At 42.3% G+C, this 24,840-nt stretch overlaps 1 protein-coding gene across 5 annotated transcripts in view; it reads right to left on the bottom strand.

Moving 5' to 3' along the window:
• ptch1 (patched 1) overlaps nt 1-24,840 on the bottom strand; it is a 55,863-nt gene that overhangs the window by 19,661 nt on the left and 11,362 nt on the right. For all 5 annotated transcript variants that reach the window (XM_031305306.2, XM_035991897.1, XM_031305308.2 and 2 more), the window contains 13 exons: nt 14,543-14,732; nt 14,065-14,134; nt 13,805-13,896; nt 12,023-12,221; nt 11,760-11,881; nt 9,440-9,587; nt 7,829-7,960; nt 7,465-7,620; nt 7,257-7,355; nt 6,115-6,240; nt 2,857-2,975; nt 1,535-2,216; nt 462-771 (listed from right to left, as the gene is read on the bottom strand). In XM_031305306.2, the coding sequence (XP_031161166.1) occupies nt 462-771; nt 1,535-2,216; nt 2,857-2,975; nt 6,115-6,240; nt 7,257-7,355; nt 7,465-7,620; nt 7,829-7,960; nt 9,440-9,587; nt 11,760-11,881; nt 12,023-12,221; nt 13,805-13,896; nt 14,065-14,134; nt 14,543-14,732 (2,445 nt within the window). The remainder of the gene's footprint in view (nt 1-461; nt 772-1,534; nt 2,217-2,856; nt 2,976-6,114; nt 6,241-7,256; nt 7,356-7,464; nt 7,621-7,828; nt 7,961-9,439; nt 9,588-11,759; nt 11,882-12,022; nt 12,222-13,804; nt 13,897-14,064; nt 14,135-14,542; nt 14,733-24,840) is intronic.

Here is a 24,840-nt window from a genome sequence, read left to right as displayed (position 1 = left end):
GAAAATTATGATCTCAAAACGGTTTCATGAGAAAGTAAATTATTCCCATGCCTGAAGTATCTTGAATAGTGATGTTAAATGAAGCATTAATAACAAAATAATCTGGAACATCAGTATTAGGGTAAAATGTAAGTGATCTAACACAGAGTATGAATCATACTGCTACATCGGACCTAAAGAAAGTTTTTTCCTTGGTGTGACCCAATCCACTTTTGGTCTGGTTGGGATGGGAATTACTAGAATTGCAACATTTTTTTTAAATTGTATGTCTACTGCAATCACATGGGAAAAGTAACTACATTTACATACTGTGAATCATTTTTTTAACCGAGAATCGTTTTTGAATCGAAAATCAATTTTGAATTGAATCTAGAGCCTAAAAATCGATATTGAATCGAATCGTGACATTTTCTGAATCGTGCACCCCTAGTAATTACTGTATATATCAAGCTTAAATTTACCTTGCAGCCAGTCCCTGAAGTAGTTAAGCCACATGCGGGGCAGCTGTCCGTTGTCCTCCTTCAGCACGTAGCGAACAGTGTGGAACCTCTGGTGGAGCTGGTGCAGCAGAGGCTGTTTCTGGGCGTAATCAGCCCGCTGCGTCACCACATACATGTTGTAGAAGGAGAAGAACTTGAACTGGGCACCGATGAAGTCGTACTCGCTGGTGTCTCTGGGCACGATGTCTGTCAACTCCAGGCCATCCCTCACCTGGGTGGTCCCATACAGACTGACTCCCAGCAGGCAGAGGAACAGCACAATCACAACCACCTGGAAACAGAAGGACAAAGATGGAAGCTTTATCGATCAATTCACTGCACAGAGCAATGGTAGGGCAGCTTCCGCTTGACCTAATTGCTCCCTAAACCATGTTGCATATTCTGAATGAGTGAGGAGCAAAAATGTGGATAAAGTACACAATCTAAGGTGTATGTTAGCAACATATTCCAAAAGTTCACAGGAGGAATTGCTCGCAAAACTCGCCAGGACAAAGAAAGTCTACATTTAAAATAGCACAAAGCAAGGCACTTACTTTAAATGAACTACAACAGTAACACTGCTTTAAAAAAAAAAAAGCTTGGACAAGAAACACAAGCAGTCAGACTATTGTACAGATTTAAAATAAAATCCAAGGTTAGCCACATTTATTTTGAAGAAAAAATAAGACGCAGGTTGTGATCAACCAGGTTTTTTCTCAGGTCATTCAGTAATAAGGGGACTGATGGATTAAGGCATCAGAGGAGTGCAAATTGGCAATATGGAAAAACATCTGACAGTGTGATGAAAAGACCAAGATTTTTTAATAATGTCAAGTACAGGGTACTGGATGATTTCAGTTCTGGAAGGCTTTTAGGACATGACCACAAACTCCACCCCAGATTTCCTCCTGCTATTCGCTTTAGTGACTAACCCTCTCTTTCAAATTATCACCACTATGAGTCAGCACAATCACAGTCTTACCTCACACAGAAGCTTTTACCTCCCTTTCTCTACATCTCTTTTTTACAGAAATGCACAGAGAAACTAAACTCACCTTGGTGGTGGGCAGCAGAAGGAACGGAGCATAGTGCCTCTCAGCAAAAGAGGACAGGGTCCAGCGGGAGCAGGGAGGCTCGAGGCAGCGGAGGCCCAGTGAGCTTTCTCCGTACTGGGACAACAGGTCCCGTGTGGAGCTGTTGTTCTCCTGGCCCTGGCTAGTCGTTGAGGCTGCATCACACTGAGGAACTGAGCTAGCACTTGAAGTCGGGGCAGCAGGAGGAGGTGCAGGATGATGATGGGAGAAGGTGGCAGAACCTCGAGATCCCCCATTGCTTCGGCTCCCACTGTTGTTGTTGTTGAGATTACCATGATTGCTGCTGCTGCTCCTGCTACCGCTTGCGTTGCTGCTGTAATAGTCGTTGTTAGGGTTGCTCCTAGTTGGAGCTGGGTTCATGGGCTGCACAGAGATCTGAGATCTGGGCTCGGCCGTGGTGTAGAAGGCCTGAGTCCGGGGGTCGTACTCTGTCCTGAGCTGCACCGTGGACTGCATGGTGATTTGGGTCTGTTGGGCAAAGCCATGGCTGCTGTAGGAAGGAGGGGGGCTGCTGTAGCTCGGGGGAGGCGTGTGATATGAGGGTGGAGGGGTACGATAGGATGGTGGAGGGCTGTAGCGACTTCCGTCCGCCCCATCCAGGTACGCATGAGGCTCGATCTGGATCACACGATTGGCACACGGACTGAAGAGATAAAAACAGTGAAGACATGTCTGACTATGGACTGCTGGGAAAGAAAATATATGGAGGGACCAAACAGGGGAGATTTTGACATCATATTTTTTTATATCAGATCAGATTTTGTGAAAAGGTTTCTATCATTGAAACTTTCAAGGTTATGGTATTCTAGAAAAGTCTCTGCAGAAAAATGTATACATTTTATAAGATTAACTGCATTAAATCTGTTAAAAATCTTTTATCAGCCCATGTTATTATTGTTATTATGAATCTTATCTTTCTCTTTGCTAACAGCATGAAATATAGAGCTGAGACCCAATGAGGGAATTTAATAGTCTGTGTGCATATCTGTATGATCGCTGGGCCAACAAGCATGTCCAGACTGGCAGGCAGACTGGTTAAGTTTAATAAAGACTGTGACAGATAAACAGACAGTCAATCAGCACCCAGACAGAAACAGACAACTTAAGCAGTAATTAGGTTGTGACTAAGGGGGATTAAGGTGAAGCTATCTCAGAGATAACTGTGTGTTAAAGTTATAAGAGATCAGAGGAAAACATAAAAGGAAGAATTAATGAACAGGAGAGCAATAACCTTCATCAGAAATGAAATAACTGTATGTATGTATGTGTGTGTGCACACACACCTGTAGAAGCAGCAGAAAATGTCAAAACGTCTGTCTTCTCGTCGGTAGAGGTCCATGCTGAGAATGGCGGGGAAGATGAGCAACACCATGGCAAAGTTAAACACCACCACCACTGCAGCCTGTAAGAAACACAGAAAACATTATGTTATTTTATGGGAAAAGTTGATTTTATCTATTTGATTTATTTATTTTGAGTTGAGAAGTGATGGAGGAGACAGAGTACACACAGTCGACACAAAGTCTAAAACAACTGGGGTTTCAAAAACGTGGATACATACGGAAACAAAAAATAAACAGAAGGCTTTTTTTCCAGACAATGCCCTAAGGTAAAAATGTAACTGAGTGTAATAAAACTTATTTCCTATTAAATATTCCTGCATCTCCATTCATGCACAAGTTCCAAATTGCAAAATGATTGTGAAGATGTTGTCTCTGGCCTCAAATAAGGATTGTCTCTTAACACAAACACTGGGAAGCTTTAAATATACCTTGAAATAACACAATCTGAATAAGCTGCCGTCAAGGCAAAAAATTGTCTTTCAACACATTTTCAATTCCTTTCAAGACAAAAACACTGAGTGTGCAGAGAAAAAGCTAGGCTTGTGTATATGTGTGTGCATGTGTAATAGAAGCCAGTGCAGTGTTGTGGTTAAGTATTTGAAGGTGGTGCACTGGAGCAGAGGGTGGGGGTTGGGGTTAGGTTGGGGCCCTGCCCAGAGTACAATCTGGATCTTGCGTAGTTGCCAGATCACTACACACACACACACACACACACACACACACACACACACGCACAATCCTGTGTGTGCCAGACCACCCAAGGAGCCAGAGGCCCGTGAGGCCTGAGGTGATGAGCAGGCGCTGCGGCTGTACAGACAACACACACCCCTTACACACTCACACAAAAAATGCACATACACACACGTATCTACTGCCAGCTTAAAAAACTGCGCAGCCTCCTACTTAAACCACACCTTAACACTAACCACACGCACGCACGCACACACACACGCACGCACGCACGCACGCACACACACACACACACACACACACACACACACACACACACACACACACACACACACACACCCCTCCCTCATTCCTCAACTCACAACTCAGTCAACAAGAGAGAGAAATAATGTGAGAGAACAAGAGAGACGAAGCATCTGTAAGTAGAGTAGAACACGGACTTCTCAGTTGGTCCACTAACATCCAAACAGATACAGTGTGACTCCACTCACAATCACATGCACACACAGTGACTGCTAGCTGAGAGATTAATCATCGGCGCATGATTGTGTGTGTTCCTATGTGTGTTTTTGTGTTGTTATCTGGACAAGATTCCTGTTTTTTTTTTTGTTCATATTGATGAATGGAAGCAAATGACAGACATAAAGAGGAGGAAAGAGAGAAAGAGAGAAAGAGATAAATGGAGGTGTTGACCACAGGAAGTGCTTAATGCTGATAAAGAGACACACGTGCACATACTAACACACATCTTTACGAGGCTGAGAGATGAGTACCGCTGATTGCGGTTGTGATTTGTGTGTGTGTATGTGTTCCATAATAAAGATGGGTATCAGTATGATTGTCTGCCTCACTGCAAGTCTGCCCTCCACTAGTCACAAAACCACAAGTGTAAAGTATGCATGCTATGTGCGTGTGTTATGCATGTGTGTGTGTGCCTGTCTCCAAGTGTGCTTATTTGTGTGCATAAGACGAGGCTGCATGGATTAGACCCATGGGGTAAATGGATCATGTTTGACAGACTCGCTGTACTAAAGCCATCTATCCACACATGTTAATATTGTACTCACTGTGGTGACATCTTGCAGCCCTATGTGTGTGTGTGTGTGTGTGTGTGTGTGTGTGTGTGTGTGTGTGAGAGTAAGAAGAACAGGGGGTAGTGTATACAGTACTGACAGTACAATTTTATATAACTGTAAAATAATGTATGCATTATAAATGCATACATTGTATTGTGTATGTTTGTTCAACTAATATGTTTCATGAAGTTCGAATTTGCATTTGCTGGAATCTGACAAACTTCGCAAGCTTTTAATGTTTTCCCCAGAAGGTAATTAACAAATCGCAAAAAAAAGCCTCTAAACTAGGACTAATTTACATTTTATGTTTAGGTGTTGCTTCATACTTCTCTGCAGTCTGGTAATTAGGAAGGGACAAATCCTATTTAACTTTCCCCAGTGTAATATATCGTGCCGGTCACACTGGCGCCGATTCTTTTTCGTAAGGCTACAGCGTTACATCACACGCTGTGCATAGGCCGAGGAGACGGAAAAAATCTAATGTGAAAAAAGGCATAACACGGTTTAAGAAGTCTTTAGTATTTCACAAAAGCTATGACAAATTTAGTGAGAAACCCTGTTAGTGATGGCCCAATACTATAAGTCCAACCTTGACCCAATCACCAAGCTAATATGTCTGTCAAATGTCTTTTGTGCAACCCTTACTTGTTATATTTTATAGTTTATATAGTTTTTTTCTTGCTCTATCCTTCTATTTCATATACTGCTGTAAAAACTCTTCATACAGGCGCCGTCAAAAGTTTAATCTCATATTGTCTTCTCCTTACAGTGTGTATTGCTGTGATTGAGTGAGCGTTTGTATGAATTAACAATTCACTGATTATTAGAGGGATTTTGTCAGACTGACAGATGTCTCTTTCTGTCCCAGTTTTTACTGTTCTGGTGACGTCTATAATTACTGACAGATGTTGGAGAAGTCAGCTCCCCTTTGGATCCCCCCCCCCCACCTTTAAACACATACACACATGCACGCGCGCACACACACACACACACACACACACACATAGCTAGACTATTGCTTTTCAAACCTCCCACACAGATACTACAACTACTACACTCACACATGTACATGAGCGTGAGGATATGGACGCACACACACATGCAGAGGGATTCAGTTACATGGACCTCAGCCACAATCTGGACAGACACCGGGCCCACCACTAAACAGCCTCAAAGACGGAGGGAGAGGGTTGGATGGATTTAACAAAACACATTATCCTCCTCCTCCACACACACAGACACACACACACACACACACACACACACACACTTTCAGTTTGATGAAAGAAATCAATAAAACAACTGTCTGGAGAAATAAGGACTGGAACAGGACTATTAGTAAGAGAGGGGCCCCACACGACTGAACTTTCACACACACACACACACACACACACACACACACACACACACACACACACACAACCGGGCATACCTGTAGAGAAAAGGCTCTGAGTGCCGGGATGGGGATGAGGGCTGCCATGAAGAATGCTGTGACGTTACTGATGGAGGTGAGAGCCACGCTGGCCCCTGTCCTCTTCAGACACTCCCCCGTACGGTCCTGACAGAGACAGAGAGAGAGGTAGATGAAAGAAAAAGCAATGCAACTCAACTCTTTTGATCAGAATGTAGCCAAAGGCAAATGTATTATACTTGAGATTATGTACAATTATCGTAATACTGATATGACTGACAGTGATTGCAACGTTTCAGCCCTGAAGCACTCTTAAATAATCCACCTGGGCCTGTCTACTTCTGTTTGAACAATAAAGGTAAAAGTAGAAATACAGAACATGCTGCCCCTCTAAACAAATACATTGTTATTGTAATCATGACTGCTGATTTACTTCTTTTTTTTTTTACTTTTAGTTTTTTTACCATTTAATGATAAGCATGCCAGACCCTCGGAAGGTTTGGCGGCAATTGTGTAAAGATTTGAGGACGTGCAGGACCACACAGGGAGTGTTTGCAGGTGTGTGCATCTTTGTGTGTATCTGTGTGTGTGTTTTTCAGACAGGAGAGATCAGGTTCAGCTCTGTTTAGTTTTCAACTCAGCCACAAAAGGAAGTTGGGGGATGAGGGAGGCATAACAACAAGGGCTAGAAGGGGAGGGAAGGAGGGGAAAACAAAAACAAGCAAATACATGCCTATGTTTTCCCCCCCTTTGGAGATGAAAAGTTATCCCGCTCCACAAAAACACACAAACACACACACACACACACACACACACACACACACACACACACACACGAACAAGGTTGCAGAAATATTTTATTTACACGTTTGTAAACTTTAGTTTCTGCCAGTTTTTTCTTTTGGTATGTTTAATTCTGTACGTGCCTTAATCTGCTCGTAATGAATATTTTGGGTCATGATCTAATATAGATCGCAACGGTCACCGTTCTGTTTTTAAAAAGGAACAGATTTAATATGGAGCATTGCTTAGATAAGCGGGCTGAGTGTGTGGCACATAGTTGTTAGATGCTACATCACAGGCACAGACAGGCTTTCACACATTCCTCTATGGATGAGATAAGTCAACAGAGGAGTAAGGAACATTGTGGATGTTTTCCTCACCTCGAATGGGATCCTCTTGTTCTGTCCGGTCTCACTGAAGGCATGAGCAAGGAGGAAGACGTCATCCACTCCAACACCCAGAGCTAAGAAGGGTAGCACCTGTGCAGAGCAGCCAAGTAGTCAAAGGATGACAATGATAAACATTTTATCTCATTGTTTTAATCATTTCAACATATCAATACGCGCCAGTGGCATGTGTGTGCGTTACCTGTGTAGTGGCAGCATTGAAGGAGATGCCCAGGAGAGAGCAGAGGCCCAGGCCAGCTGCCACAGACAGTGTCACCAGCAGGACACCCGCCAGCCCTACAGCCCCCTGAGACTTGGCACAGTCCCACCGTAGCATTGTCAGACATGCATAGGCCAGCTGGGCACAAACAGCAAACAATCCATTTATCAATTATCCTGTTGTGTGTGTAAGTCAAACATTAAATACAATATCTTCCCCCCTCTATTTACTTGTGTCTCCTTCAATCCAAGCATAGACTTTGGTTGCATAAAGCAGTTTACAAAATGCATTTCCCGAATAAAAACTCTTTTTTTTTATTTAGTCTTTTTTCTGGCTCTGCTCTCACCATCAGCAGGTATCCACTGGCCACACGGATGACACTGATGTCCGAGAAAGACTTGAGAATATCTTCTAGAGTGGTGGTGGTAAAAGACAAGACCTTCTGAGACGAATTTGCTGCCACACTCTGCAGCACGGCCTACAGAGAGAGAGAGGCAAACAAAAACAGATAGATAGAGAGAAAAGGCAACATTAAAGAATTTCCCATAAAAACTGTAAATTCCGCAGGAGCATTTACTCTCCCATAGTGCAGCAGCTGCCCAGTTAGTCATAACTAACTATTTTAAATGTTCAAATATTGTGTTAATTTATAATGAGCTACTGCTCTCTTGTTCCTTCTAAGAGGTTTGTTTTTTAACTAAATCAGTGTAAGTCTCTCCAGAATAAAGGCCAATTAAATTTTCTTTTTTCCACCACATTCCTACCTTAATATACCAGCGTACATTTGCACCAATTTTCCACGCAAAACTGACCCTTGCAAACTGCCTGAGTTCCAGTAGCAATTAACCCATTCTTAATATAACTTAAACGCTTATTGCTGAAGGAAAGAAGTGCATTTGACTGATTCAATAAAAGCTGCCCCTTAGATGACAGCCAAACTGTGCTTCCAATCTGTTCTTGAGCCTGTTTGATAAAACATGTAATATACAGTATGTCTCAATGTATAGAAGAAGTAAAGCTCACTCTGTGTCTTTGAAAAACAAAAACAAATACAATTGCAGCCCTGAATAATGAGCTCTGCCTCTGTAGTAGGAGGTATTTGGAAGAATCTGCAGACAGTACCATGAACGATCCTCTCACTATCTCAGGGCAGACAGATGGCTTCAACATTGAACTGCAGTTACTGCTCAGTGGGGAGCAATGCTGGCTGACACACATTAGGAAACACACACTAGATCACACACACACTCACACCCACGTGTGAACTCGCACATGTGTCAGGCAAATACCGACATGCATGCACATACTATTCTTGCAGACACGCCAAATCATGCATAATACACACCACAAGCACACACACACACACACACACACAGGAGGACTATTTGGCAACTTTTTTTTATGATTGCCATTGATAAAAACACTGTATTCGAATAAACAATCACAGCTCTTTTTTATATTAGTGATCTCTGGGCCCAAAGATGAATAGTACATACACACACACACACACACACACACCAAGGTCACACCATGTCGAACAGAGGTTGGGGCCCCCAAAACAAAGACCAGATGATGTCACACATGAGCCACCAATGGGGCCACAGCTGGGAAAGCAATTGTGTGTGAACGTTTGAGTGTGTTTGCATGTGTGTTTGTACGTGAGTTAAAGAGAGAGAGCAAGAGCGCGGGAGAGAAAGAGAGAGAAAGATATCCAGCACTCCCTTAATGTATTCCAGACATGCTCACCCTGTTGCTCTATTGCTCCTCTCTACTGAGCAGTGAAAGGAAAGCTTTAGCCCTTTACCACACACCAACAGTGGTTCTAGTGTCTATCAGGGGCACGGGCTTTGGATGGGGCCTTTCCATGTTCACCTGTATCCGGTCGGTGATTTACAATGTGGTTGTAGAGGATTTAGGGCTCTCTCTCTCTCTCTCTCCTGAGTGCTTTGGCCCTTACCTCAGAATATCTCCTCTGCCAGGCTTCCAGTATAGCTGCAGCCTTTTCTTCATTCCAGTTGATTCCAGCTACCTCCTCGTAGCCTCGAAAGTGCTCAAACATCTGCTTGGGAGTCATCAGCTGGAACATGGTCTGTAAGGCCTGGGCACTGGAAAGGAGGGAAGAAGGGAGGGTGGCAGAGTGAGAGGAAGAAAGAGATAAAAAGGATAAAAGAGGGAGAACAAAAAGACGGAGGTCAATGAGGTGCAAGCAATCACTGACAACATAATGTTTATACAAGAAGATCAGCATGGTGAGGAGCTGGCTTTCTGGATTGTGCAAATAACATCAAGGGTTGAAACTTGGGTATTGAAATGTACAAGACACACCAATCAGTATTTTGTTTGATTCCCACCATTGACTAGCATTAAAAGCTTAGGGGTTTTAAAACAAGACAAGAAGTGCAAATACTGTATCTTAGGCAAGCTTTGAACCCAAGATACAGTATTTGCAGATTGGGTGACCACTTGCCAGCATATAGTTCACCTAGTATATGGAGTTTCCATTTACCTATTTACTTATCTGATACTGAACAATCATCATTATCATCATTATCATCATCATAACAACAACAATCACATTTCTCATTGTTCTACTACCCATTAAAAAAGACACTAACAAAGACAAAATAAATGTGTTCTAACATATTTATTTGTCCGAAACAAACTATCCTACTCTAACCTGCTTTCCCTAAGATTCAAAGCTCTACTCCTACAGCCAGCATCACTGCTAATATTCCTTGCAGTGATATGACATGGCAACGGAAGCCTTCTAAAGAAATATACAGTGACCTTGTTTTCCATCCAGTGTGCCCTTTTTGGATGACTGCAGTGCTGAACCAAGATGCCTCAGAAATACTAGATAACAGGTCCATATCTGATCTCGTCTTTATTCCAAACCAAACAAAAAAAGAAAGAAAGAAAAAGTATAGACTGGATTTGATAGTGACAAAGGAAGTGCCAGGGTATCTTGTCCGAATCTACAAGATTCCTGATCATGTTCTGACACATTTTAAGAGGGCCATGGTATCCAGTATAATAATATAATAAAAACACTGTCCTGGTGCAGATATTAGAAGGGTTATAAAGAAATAAAACATATTAGTCATTAAAAGGTGACTTTGGGATAAATTTCAACTTCAGTCTATAATTTCAAATCGTCAAATTTTATGAACAAAAGAAGCAGGCATTGGCTAGTCGTTCTCTTTATGAATGTGATCTCTGTAATATGGTGATAATCAGGGTAATGGTGGCAGTTAGTAAACAAGGTGTAGACATTGAGTGCCAGCAGTAACAGCCCACTGGAAAGAGCAACTAAACCACACACACACACACACACACACACACACACACACACACACGCACACACACACACACACACACACACTAATGACCCAATCTTGCCAGGAAAAAACATAACCACAAAACAAAACAACGCACCCCACTGTACTCTGGGTCAGTATGCGTGTGAATGTGTGTGTGGGGGGGTTTGCCTTTGTGTGTACATGCACGTGTATGAACCATCCAAACTGCAATTTCACATTAAAATAAGTGGTCCATTAACAAAATGTGGATAATTTGTGTAGCTTTCCCCTGTTAAAGGAAGCTACTTATTTATTGATAAAAACGTGCATGTTTTTAATTCCTGTGTATGTTTTATATTTACATAAACATCATGTATAAAACAGTAATTGACAATTATGGAGGGCATACAGCTTATTGCACTTTAAAATGTGCGTATTATATATCCATATGTACACTACATAATCTTTAAGCTTTGTCATGGTCCTGGAATTAAGTCCATGTACCCCAAATCACTGTATATTTGGATAAACTAGCCAGGTAATAGATCACTCTGTGTCTGAGTGTATATGTGTATGTGTATGTGTGTGTGTGTGTGTGTGTGTGTGTGTGTGTGTGTGTCTCTGTGTGTGTGTGTGTGTGTGTGTGTGTGTGTGTGTGTGTGTGTCTGTGTGTGTGTGTGTGTGTGTGTGTGTGTGTGTGTGTGTCTGTCTGTCTGTGTGTGCGTGTGTATGAGTGGGAAGTGTCCAAGCAGAGCGGCCCGAGCTGAGCAGGAACAGCTGGAGCTCTAAGATTTCACTGGAATCTGCTAATGACTGCAAGATTTACAGCACACCACGCACACGCATGCATGCATGCATGCGCCGTTTCGGAGAGCATAAAAGAAAAAAAAAAAAACACACACACTCACTCAGAATAAGCCCTGCAGTGATCACAGCAGTGTTTATGAGGGTGTGTATGTGTAAGTGTGGGTATGTTACCTGAGCAGGGGTCCGCTGCCGTTCTTGGTGGTCCCTCCTACGATCAGTTCCTCCTGCCAGTGCATGTACTTCCTGGACAGACCATGGCAGCCGCCACTCAGGGCCCGCGCCACGTCGATTTGCTGGTGCAATAAAAGCAACAGGCGAGAAAATAACTGTCAGCAGCTAGTCTCAAACCAAAGACTTTATGTTTTACCAACACAAAAAAGTTGCATGTGTACACATATTACAAGCTCAAAGCTTGAGCCTATGTGTGTGCCTACCTTAGTTGAGTTCTTATTGGGCGCAGTAAGGGGGCAGTCAGGGTCAGCAGGGTTCAGACAAGGTCTATCCATGTAGCCGTGTCCAACATCTGCCTTTTCCAACATGTCCTCAAAGCCTTCCACGGGAAAGTTTGCCCGTCGCAAGTCCTCAAGGAACTCCTTAGGGTCAAAGTTGGTCCACTGCAGTGGGTCTTTACCTCTGCAAAGTTAAAAATGTAAACAAGAATACTGTCTTGACCATGACTTTAACCATGTTTTAAGTTGTTGTGTTTCTGGCCACTAACTAAATCTATTTTACTGAAGTGTTTATTTGTACTTTTGGCCAACCTTTCTATTGGTAATGAGACTTATTTGAAAGAGAAAACCAAAGCAAACTGAAAACCAACATCATAGTTCCACTTTGACCTACCAAACTAACCACAGATTATTACCATTTTAGTTGCTCACTTTTAGTTTTACCTCTAAATAAAGTGGTTAAGGTAATCTGGCTTACTTTTGATTTGTTTACAACCTGTCAAATTACACATTAATGTTTCTTGTTAGTTAGTTAGTTAGTTATAAATAGATATTATAACTAATGGAAATTATGGCCAAAATTGTCAAAATATGCTGGAGCAAACACACTACAGTAGTAGTGTACTGTAGATGTAAGCATATCTACATCAAAGCTAATTAAATGTTTAATAGTTTTATATACAGTATATGTGGTGTACAATTCCTTGGCTGATTAGATTTTAGACACTTGGACACTTGTTTTATTAGACGAACTATCTTGATATAAGAATTGTAAAGGGAGACAGTAACAGTGAGAAGACATAACGTGTCTAAGGCTGGGTTGCATTTGTCAGATGTTTGGGTGTAATTACCTCCAACTTTTACCTCACAAAACACATGTCACATGTCTGAGAGCAGAAAATAATCTCTTTCTTGCTAGGTGAGAAAAAACAATAAATGGAGACTAATTTCCCATCATGCAATGGCACAGTGCTGAATTCCTGCTCCAAACCAGTCCTTGTCTCTCTATGCCTCACACATTCCTATCTCCCTTTCTCTTAATCTCTCTCTTGGTCATTCAGACTACATTGTATGTGCTTAACCAGGCTTGGGTAATTATTCCCAGCCTTCCAACCAGAACAGAGTAAAAACCTTATTGACCATCTTAGACCAACAGGCAACACACATATTCCCATACTCTGATGACAGAGACTTAAGCTGATTCACACGTCCACAAAACACACATATGCACTGATGGCAATGGCACACACTATGTGCATGCACACACACATGAAGAGAAGGTCTGCTGAGTATTACTGTAGCAGCAGGCCATTAGCAACAGAAGGGGCAGACAATGGTGTGAGGCCCAGGGCTTGAGAGAAACTATCGCCAGCGATACGCATGCCAGCAACCACTACAATAGAGCCTTCAGAGGGGACGACAAACACACACAACACACACACACACACACATGTTCCTCTGTGGTGTCTGTTTGGATGGGCTGTGGAGGGCAGCTTCTACTAAAGGGGTAAAAATAAGATCTAGAGATCCAGATCTCTCTCTCTCTCTCTCTACCATCATTTTAATCAGTTTACCAACTGGCCTCACAGCGAGGAAAGCCCTATGTGTGCCCAATTAGAATTCTTTAAAAATAGCTTTTGATCATTTGACCGTATGCTTGAAAGGGATCAGTCAATCTAATGATATGCTGTGTTGGCATGTTTTGATTGTGCTGACACATCATAAAATACAGATTCTGTCTAGTAAAAAGGAGTTTTGTGTACTTACGGGAGATAGACCATTCCGGACTGAAGCTTGGCTCCCTCCCAGAAACAGTCCAAAGGGGTGATAATGAGGCAGGGATGTAGCTTTTCTATGATCTAATTGAACAAAGGCATGCCCACACACAGTAGGTTTGACACACATTGACAACAGGAAGTGTTTATAGGAAAAAGCATCAGAGACAATATATAGATTGTACTGGGCATGTTTCAATATGATCCAGAGAATAAAACTAAGTGAACCATACTAAAGCATTTGCATCTTACCTGATCCATAAAATGGGTTTCTGTGACTAGTTCTCCTGATTTGTAGCATAGGTTTTCTAATTTCCATTGTCTGAAAAGGAGAATAAAAGAGTTTCTGTTCAGTTTTTGTTATGGCCATATAGCACCATGAGCCCCTTAGGCTAGACTGATCAAAGAATGATAATAGATGATAATAAATCTTTCATCATTATGAAGTACTGCTAGCCAAAACATAGCTGAATACAGATATGCAGGTATGCTGCATACATGGACAAAATATCAGAAAGTATAATATATAGAGCAATCTAATGCACCAGAAACTACGAATGTAACTTAAAGCTGCACATATTTGTTTCAGGGCTATTTTTATTTTATTTTGAGACATTTTGATTTATTATTTTGGGCAAATATACTTTAATTGTCCAGAACTTGAAAATATGATGCTTAAAGATGTAAGAGGCAAAACTGGAACACAGGTAGACATGGAATAATTAGTTACCTGTTATAAAGGTAAACATGAACTCTGCTAGCACGGATAGCTGACTCCAGGTGCTGCAGGAGCGCATCCACCGTTAAAACATTGGCTCCGTCCTCCCGCGGCGTCTGGATCATAAGCTGAGGGTTAAACATGGCCTCCTCACCTATATTCTGCCGCGTGTACTTCAGTTCCTGGTTCACACGCCCACCAACTGAACAAAGGAGAGATAATGTGTTAAAACATGCATATTTAACACACTCTTACTGTATGTAGATGTATTTGTATTTGATCAATTAGATTGTTACTTTGCTAATTTCTGTTTTAGTTTAGTTTATCTGATGAGAGATGAAAAACAAGACCCAAGATCACACACATCTGCAATATATATATATATATTAGGGCTGTCAAACGATTATTTTTTTTTAATCGCAATTAATCGCTGAATTTCTATAGTTAATCGCGATTAATCGCATGTTTTATCACATGATTAAAATTCTTTTATTTTGCATTTCAGAACTGTTTTTAAGTACATAATGGAACGTAGCCTGGTTGACACCAGACCCTTCTCAGTTGTAACTGAGAGTGGGTCTGGGAAAGGTTCATTGACAGCTCATTTCCAAACGGGCGTCACCAACGGATGCCGCTCAAATGCCTCAGGGCGCATTGGATAGTCCAACCAATCAGACCAACGATCTGGGTGACGCTGCGCTTCGGTAGCCGTCATGTTGAATGTAAACAAAAAGCTGCTCGCCATCGCTGCGCTATCATCGTCGCATAAAGCCCACCTCAACGGTTGTGATTGGTGTAAAGCCCGCCTCAGCGGTTGTGATTGGTGCCTCGATTTTGGGGACATTGGAAATGGGTTTGAATGGGCTCTTCGCCAGACTGACTTGCAGAGCAAATCTCAGGCTAAATGGAAAGCAATTTTTACCAGTGTATCTTGATTGGGAATCAAATGAATGCAAAGAAAGTTACTTTATGAACTTGATTTTAAGATTTGTATTTGTTTATTATTTATTTATTTATTTATTTACTGTAAACAAAAGAAAAATTAGTGAATCTAGTCACACATTTTAATCTAGGGTCAATATAGTGTGCAGTAACTCCTAAATAATTTTGATTACTTACTGACGTCCAGTGATCACCTTGCATCACTTTGCAGCAGTTCCAGTTTGGCTGCTTTCTCCGTGTCGTACAGGCTGTGTATGCGTGAAACTAAACTGTCCCCCTCGACGGCAATGTATAAGACGGGTCAGAACATGCCAACCGTAGTCTTTAAGTCTTCTACAATGCTGACAGGTCTGCAGTTAGTTGCCACCCATTTTGCAAGAGCGGTAGTCATTTTTTGGGATTTGGTTTCATCCGCAGGTCGGCAAGTAGCACTCTCCAAAATAGTGCTTTGCCTGAGCCCGCTAGCATCAGATGGTAGCTCAAGCTTGACATGCTTCGGTGATATTTTAATTCGGCTTTACACAATGTGCATATGGCTTTCGACCCGTTCGGGAGTGTTGGAAAATAAAAAGCGCCATTCAGAATTGTGTTGCTGTTGTCTTTCTCCATCATGCCTGCAGCCTGCAGAAGTATGGCAAAGTGCGGCAAAGGGTCAAAACTGCAAGAGTTTCAAAAAAACGCAAAACTGAGTGAAGTGAAAATAAATTAATAAATGGCATTAAAAAAAAATGTACGCATTATGCTCGGCCCTTAATCGCATCGCGATTAACGCGTTAATGCTGACAGCCCTAATATATATGATCTGATTTGCACATATATTTGTGCAAATCAAATGCAAAGACTCTCAGGCTGGCCAGGTCTTTATCACACTTGTATCTTTAACAAAAGCACTTTGCTTAAAGTGAGCTTGTATCACTACAAAGCCAAACATCCTAACTCCTTTGAATCCAGAGGAGTAACATCACTCCAACAAATCCACATTTTACAAAAAAAGTTCAGTTTCTACTCAAATTTGCTAACAAGTCAGCAGTGCCAGACCACGTTGACTACAGCGTGTGACAGTACGTGTGTGTATGTGTTTGATAAAGAGAGAGAGAGAGAGAGAGAGAGAGAGAGAGAGAGAGAGAGAGAGAGTGAGGCTCTCTTCCAGGCTTTGCTCCCAGTATCGTGGTGGGACTAAGCCCTGTGCGTGCGCTCTGAGCTCTTAGCTAGATTGAGCTACAAAAGCAGCCTTTCAAGCCCTTTAGCTGCCCTGCTACACCCCAGTACAGCCAAGGCAAATCTGGCAAAGTCTCTCCCACAAACACACACACGAACAAATGCAGGCAATTGCAGTCATGAAAGAATGGGCAGAGTCCCAGATTTTCAGTCAAATGCAAGATTAAACAAATGTATTTCACAAATTCTAAAGCTATATAAAAAATGTTTTTGTGCTTTTTTTCATACTCTATTCAGCCTGAGATTTGTGTGTGCCTGCATGTGCATCCTTAAGTTCATGTCTCTGTGTCTAATTTACGAGCAGAGGATTTCAGTGACCAAATGTTTAGTAAAAGCTCAGGCAATTTGTAGTCATCTTTTTTCACTTGCTCACACACACACACACACACACACACACACAAAAAAAATGCTTAGTGAGGGAGCTGACTGTGTAAAAACTTTGTAACATTTTATTATGCCTTAATCCAATTTAACAATTCCGCTAGATTCATGCAACAGCAGGCATAGATTGAATATTTTCAGCCCATTGTAATGGCATTAAAGTTGAACATAAGCATGCCTGTGCTGAGCTGGACCACCCAGTCAGACCAATGGAACAGGCAGGGAGGGGGCCATGTCTTGGGGCATTAGGAAAACACATTTGATTTCTTTTTTTCTGGACCCAAACAGCATTCCCATCTGATCCTGTCTGAAGGCATGTTTATAATACTCATCATTAATAGCAGGCCTAGGCTAACCAGAGCGACATGCTTTCCACTGCTAGCCCAGCTACACGGCTATGTTACACCAGCCTTCAGAAGAGCACGCATGGAACTCATTTAGACCCTACGCACACTGACAGTGCACTAACAAGTCGAGTTGTCTGGTACACTCAACGCTCAAAGGCAAAGCTAGCCCGAGGCTTGGTTAAGGTGCACTGCCAAGTTGGAATATTGGAACACAGGTATGGAGAAAAGAGGTCCATCTGCATTCAGTTTCTACATATGCAAGGAGATGAGGAAATGTCTGATTTAAAAAGATTTGAGGGACGAACTTAGAAAAAAATGTCTGTTTTGAAGACATTTCATGTTGTGGACTGCCACCCAAAGACCTTGAGTTTACAGCAAGCAGCGAGGGACGGGACAAGTCAAAGGAATGTACTCTCTCTCTACAGGAAACAGCACATCATGGCCTCGGGCTTAGAGAATTCCACACTTCATGAGGTTACAGCGTTTTGGGGTCAACACTCACACAGCCTTGGGGTGAAATTAACACCCCAGCTGGACCAAGAAAATGTATGAGTGTGTGAGTGTGCACTGACGTTCTGGCGAGCATGTGCGTGTGTGAGTGCGTGTACACACAGCTGTGTTTCTTCAATGACACATATTCCCATATTCATTCTCCTAAGAAAACTGGTTGACCCCGACATGTGTTAATATCTTGAAGGTGTCCTGCTCCAGGCTCAGCTGCTGTGACCTAAACCAAAGTGTCACTGACTTTCAAATGCTTCCCAAACCAGCACCGTTTCTCACTCACTTCCTTTCTCTTCCTTATTCTATCCTTCCGGCATCACTCTCTTTTCTTTCAACCAAATTTGCTTTAATTGTTGATTATTCTTTTGGTTATTCATTAAGATAATACCCATCTGATGTTACCACAGCCCAAAGTCAGGCCTTAATCATGCTCAACATAATAAATAATTTGAATGATATCAATCGATTATTCATTAATTACATTTTCAAACTTCAAACGTCATCGATTGACAAACTGATTTACAGCTAGAACATCTGGTCTAATAACCGATTAGTCGATCAAATGCAAAGCACTCAGCATCAATTGAAGATAATCAGGAATTGTCGTTACAAGTTGTTCTTTAACCGTAAATTAGAAAATGTCACTGGTTTCTCAAATGTGAACTTTTGCGGGTTTTCTTAATCTTCTGTGATAATTAACTAGGTACCTTGGACTTTGGACAACAAGCAATTTGAATATGTCAAGTTGGACATTTTATAGACCAATGAATCTGCAGGTTAATCAATGATAAAACGTTAAAAAAAAAAATGTTGTAGTAGTTGCAGCCCTAAATAAATTATTTGACCAATCATGTCAGCACTGCTCTCCACCTAATTCACACACCTGTGTTAGTGTGTACTGCCATCTGTTATATCTGCATATGTGTGTTGCCTGGTGAATGATCAAAAACACTCCTAAACTAAGCACTTCTCAACGCAGAATCGAAGTGAGAAGAGAACAGAAGAGAACAGGAGAGGAGGGTAGAAATAAAGAAGAAGAAGAAGAAGAAGAAGAAGAAAGGAGAGAAGAAGAAGAGAAGCAGGCCTATGTGGGTCACTGTATTGGAGTGCTCAGTGCGGGTATTCAGTGTGTTGCATAACATTAACCCCTGGTCCCCCCTATTCTCAAAGTAGGGGAACGGGGGGCGGTGGAGACGAAGGGAGAGAAAGTAGGTTTCTAAAGAACTGACATCACCCCCTCCCTCCTTTCAGTTCTGAACTCCCCCTCATGTGTATACTCTCATTTCTCTCTCCCTTTGCTCTATTCAGCTCTACTCTGTGATTGGCCAGATCATGGTGGCAATCAGCCCGGCCCCTCTGTCAAAGCCAGCCCACCCCCCTTCCCTCTTGCCAACTTTCTCTCTTTTCCATGCAACACACAACAGCATAGCCTCACCCCTTGCACACACTCTTACTCCTGACAACGGAAGCATCCCTCACTCTCAGGGAAAACATGCACCAGCGGCAAACAACTCCTACAACTGTGATGCTTGTAAGAAAACACACATACACACCTTGCTCATACTGTACATACAAACATTTTACCTCCCACCAACAGAAACAGGAATGACCTTTCAGCAGATCTAGAACCTTTTGTTTGAAGCCCCTGTGACTTTCACCAGCACTTAAAGAGGTCTGCTATAATATCTGACCTTGTTATAAGATGCTACATGGATCATTTATGTGTGTGCAGGACCGCATACATGCATATATGAATATACTGTATGTATATGCTTGTGGCTAAACACATCTTTGTGTGTGTGCGTGTGTGTGCATAGAAAGGATTAGCTGGATTAGGCCCCCTCTCAGCAGGGACCCCCTGTGGTGAGGAGGAAGCCCACCAAAACCAGGTCATCTTTCTGACACCAAGTCTATAGCGACCTCCCATACCCTGACTACACAGCTCTCTGCAGAACACCTACATGAGGGTGTGATCTGAAAACCCATTCCCAAACGCTGCAAAATAGCCAAAAGCTACTTGAAAAGATAGTTTAACAATGCTAATATGAAAATACATGTTCCTTTGAGGCAGATGTTTTTATACATGTATTATATGTCATAGACAAGAAATTTGTACAACAGGAATGGATAAAAAAAAAAATGTTTTCATGTGACCATTTTCAGATAAGGTAATTGTTTAGATAGAAAAGTCATCATATACAGGATAAGCTCAAACACAGGGCTTTCATTTGGAAAATGTACAGAAGGGATATCATTAGGTGTGTTTCCATCAACTGGTTTGGAGCGAATAAACTACGCTACAGCATAGTTCCATCAGAAATTGGCACTATAGGCTACGCGTGACTGTAATTTGCCAGTAAACAGAGCAGAAGAAGTAGAGGTTGCTAACCAGAAACAAAACAAGTCGCCTTGGCCATCTAATCCATATATGAGAGAAAAACGGAGAGAGGTCTTCAGGAATTTGGTCAATTGGGCAAGTTTTAATTGTTCTTTCATGTCAGCTAGTATTGGCCATGTTTAATGCTGCCCGGAGATGAAGATGACGTTATGAGAATAATGTCTGAGAAAGACGCAGACAGCGGAAACAGCTGATCATTCATGTGAGTTAAATGTTTGCTACGTCAGAACTTATTCGGCAAAGGCGTTTCCATATACCATTTAGTGCATCAACCTTTTTTCAATAAAAGCAAAAACCAACTCAAGCGAGTGAAAAAAACTATATTAATTAGCAATTTAGAATGTTTTATCAAATTTTGCCGTTTCCATCCAGCTTTCTTATGCGATACTTCAAAATGTGCATAAAAATACGTGAATAAAGACACGGCTATAGATGCATTTGTTACAAACAGTTCCAACATTTTCTCAAACTTCTCTCATTTGACCTTGCTTAGTCCCTGCTACAGGTCAGTCTGTTCAGGTAGAGTTTCTCACCCCAACTCACATCACCACCTCCTCTTTTCTCCTCCTTCCTGTTTGTCTCCTTCTCAGCTGCTAATGCCAATCCCCTGACAGCGCTTTGATCACTGAGAGGAACCCACCTGTTGTCTTCCTCCACCATTCGTCTGCTTCTATCTTCTACCATCTGCTGTCACTCCGTCTGTCTCTCACTCAATCTTTGTTTCTTGGATTTTCCTGCTGAGTAAATAACTGCTGCTTCATATTATTACTGCTACTGTACATCTCGACAGACTCAAAACTATTCTCTGCGCCCATGAGGCATGGCTGAAGATATCCTTATTATATTATGAAGATGAGATGTGCGAATTACTTCTAACAATGAATATATGTAACAATAGCTAGTTAACAAAATTCAATGTGCCACCGTTTCCTGTCTATGGAGCTGCAAAGATTAATCAATTAATCAATTAGTTATCAACTATTCAATTAATTGCCAACTATTTTGATAATCGATTATTCGGTTTGAGTAATTTTTTAAGAAAAAAGTAAAAATTCTCTAATTCCAGCTCTTTAAATGTGAATATTTTCTAGTTTCTTTACTCCTCTTTGGCAGTAAATGGAAGATTTTTTAGTATACAAAAGACATTGATTGATTATATACAATTTCACCATTTTGACATTTTATAGACGAAACAACTCATCCAAAAATCGAGAAAATAATCGACAGATTAATCAACAATGAAAATAATCATTAGTTGCAGCCTAGTCTATATCCACAACGTTCCACTTCTGGGATTGCTTCGGTGCTGCCGGAAATTCCATCAGATGTCCGTTATTTTCCACTTTCTTTGTGTTGTAATTTTAAACTCCGGAGGATTTATGAGGACTATGGTTAACTGGTCCTCAGATCTCTAAATCCAGACAGCTAATTAAGGTTCTGACACACCAACCCGACGGCGGCAGTTGAACTGACTGCCTCCCCAAGTTGGTCAAAAAAGTGCCTCAGAACACACCGAAGCGACGCCGACTTGAGCGTACGTTCTGCGCGTGTGCAAGACATAATACGTCTCCATAACAGCAGGCAGCGCTAATCTGTATTGTAGCCCAAAAAATGAAAACCGGCAGCTGATTGGACGAATGCGTTATGTGGGTCTGGCTGCTCCCTGATTTTACAACCGAGCATAATTGCGGCCTGATGGCGGCTCATTCGGAATACGATCTCATACTTTACGAAGATAGTTCACCGAAACGTGTTTCTGAAAACATTTTAAGCGAGAAATAGGCCATGCAGTTGCTGAATCTGTCTTCATTTCAGATCGACAAAGGTCAGCTTAAAAGATTTTCGTCAGATTCTGAGAGGCGTTAGTCAGGCTCATCCCGCTCTTCATTTCCGTGTTAGCATTCCAACAATCAGATTGGCCATTGAGTCCGACTGCCCACCTTCCGATTCAACGTGTCAAGTCGTCCCAAATGAAGGCCGACTGCTCCTCCGACTGACGAGGGCAAGGAACAAACTGAACAGACTCGAGTCACTGACCTCGCCAGACTGTCCAACGGCCAATAATCGGGTTGGTGTGTCAGGGCCTTTACACTATCTGTCCAATCTGAGTTTTCTGTTGCACGACGAAAACAACTTCTGTACAATCACCAAAATGTTCCTTCCCATGGCTATTTTGCAGCGGCACTGTGGCACGGTGCACTGTGGCACCGTCCGGCGCTTAGCACCGCCCAAGACGATTGTGATTGGTTTAAAGAAATGCCAGTAAACCAGAGCACGTTTTTCTCCCATCCGGGAATGCTGTGTGGACTAGCCAGACCCCCCTCAGCAGCACAACTTTTGAAAGAAACAATCAGCTTGTTTAAAAAATGTGTCTTCCAACTTGGTTTTACTCAGGTATAAAGCAATGTTCGCCTTTTCTCAGGAATCAGGATAATATCTTGAGCCTTTTATCGTATGCTGGATTGCATCGGTAGAAGAGCAAAAGTGTGACTTCACCAACCACATCCACTATTCTTTGAGATTTTGAGGGTTCTGCAATGCTGGTGTAGCCCGGCTCCGCCCTCCTACGTACTTCCGCTCAATTTACATTTCCCTTCAGTACACCGTCTGGGTTTGCGGTATATTCTTGGGTTTTCTCCGGCCAAATCTTTACCGGTCCAATCAGCGAACAGAGGGAGTAGCTGAGAATGATGACGTTGAGGTTGTGCGCTAGTTTGAGTTGTAGTTCCGTAATGGCGGTGGAGAAAGATGCGAGTGAAGCCATTCGATCCGTTGTGGCAACGCTGCTGAATATCCAGAAGTTAAAGCCCGAGCAAGAACAATCTTTGCTGAGTTTTGTTGGTGGCCATGATGTTGTGGCCCTCCTCCCCACGGGGTTTGGGAAAAGTTTGATTTTCCAGCTCGCTCCGTTAGTGGTGAAGGAGTTAGCTAAGGCGAACGCTAGCGATGCTAAGCCGACGTCATGACCAAACGTTAGTGATTGGTTATGGCAGATCCAGAGTGGCTCTGGGCAGATCCAATAGTTTAAAACTTCAACAGAGTACCCGCCTTCAAGGAAGTTAACACTTGTCAATGGAGAGTGGCCAGACTCTCTGTACAAATGAAATGTACGAGAGTCTGGTAGGACCAGGCTAATGCTGGTGTGCACACACCCACAAACATGTGATGAAAGGCCTCACTTAGAGCAGAGACCCTATCTGACCCATGTTGAGCCCCCCTCTCTCTTGCTCCCCCTCACTCTCTCTTTCCCTCTCTCCTTTCAGCTTTCAAATAGGAGGGGGCACACAGAAGAAGGGTAAAACAAGCAAGGTAGAGGGAGGGTGACCACAAAAGAAGACGAAAAAAGTGAGAGGATGACAGAGAACAGAGAGGAAGAGATGATGAGAAACAGAGAGTGGAAGTGCTCTGACATGCAGCTGTAGCCGAGTCTCCCCTCATGTAGCTACACACCCCTGAGCACCCCGACCCCTGACATAAATGTGACACCCCAGCTGCCAACCCCTGCTCTCTGTCCGGACCCCCACCCATACCACCAACCCTCACCCCCCAACTCCAGCATTACCATATGTATGGCTCCCCTCGCCCCTGATTATGCTAATCACCTGTCCAGCCCCTGCAGCCCCTTAAATGGGTGTATTTAGCGGCCCCTGGGCCCGAGGTGTACATTCACACACTCCTCAATGGGCAGATTCTTCCACGTTGCTGCCTTCATTCAGGTTCCACTCTCCCCTCCCAACCCCCCACCCCGAAAAAAAAAAAAAAAAAACTTTTCAGTGCCAATGGATTCACAGAGCAGTGGAAAGAGTAGTAGCAGAAGAAAACACTGACAGAAATTCTGTGTAGTGGTAGTGTAGTGGTTGTGGTTCAAGTAGAAATGCCCAACACATCGGACAAATTATGTATTAATTGGTGTATTCGACCAAGAGGACATGCTATTGCCACTGTAAATGATGTAAAAGTTATCAAAACTCTCCACATAAAGTTCACTCTTTTAGTACACTTATTTAAGTAAAATAAGAGACATTAAAACAATAATTGTAAAAAGAAAACAACTATTCCATCAACTCCAGCTCTGTTAGGAAAGAATTCTCATCCTGTATCTCCTGTCAGTGCCTGTCCAATGCAAGCCAAGTGAGCGATCTCCCCCTGCTGCATTTACTCTCCTGTGATTGGCCCACAGCCCAGCCATAACAGTCCGTGACATGAGCCTGAACAGCCAATCTCAACCAGCCATCTCTCAGTCATTTCCTGGAAAGATGGCCCATGATTCCAGGTATCCCAAAATCACACATTCCAAAGTGTGGAATAGAAGACACAGAAACAGAGAGACTGTTAATGGAAGAAAGACAAAAATAAACAATATTTCTTTTCCAGTTACTTAATTCTTGGATACATCTTTTTATGGTTTCCTTTACACTTAAATAATGTTATGGTCACTTGGGAAGGCTATCATTTGAAATTTGAATTTGACAATTGCTCCCCATCTGAAAAAGACCTTAAAGCTCTGTTTTGTCTGGCTC

This window comes from Sander lucioperca, chromosome 2 (genome assembly GCF_008315115.2).
Source record: "Sander lucioperca isolate FBNREF2018 chromosome 2, SLUC_FBN_1.2, whole genome shotgun sequence".
Classification (NCBI taxonomy): Eukaryota; Metazoa; Chordata; class Actinopteri; order Perciformes; family Percidae; genus Sander; species Sander lucioperca.
The sequence above is the reverse complement of the archived record's forward strand: the minus strand, read 5'-3'. Positions and strand labels throughout refer to the sequence as shown.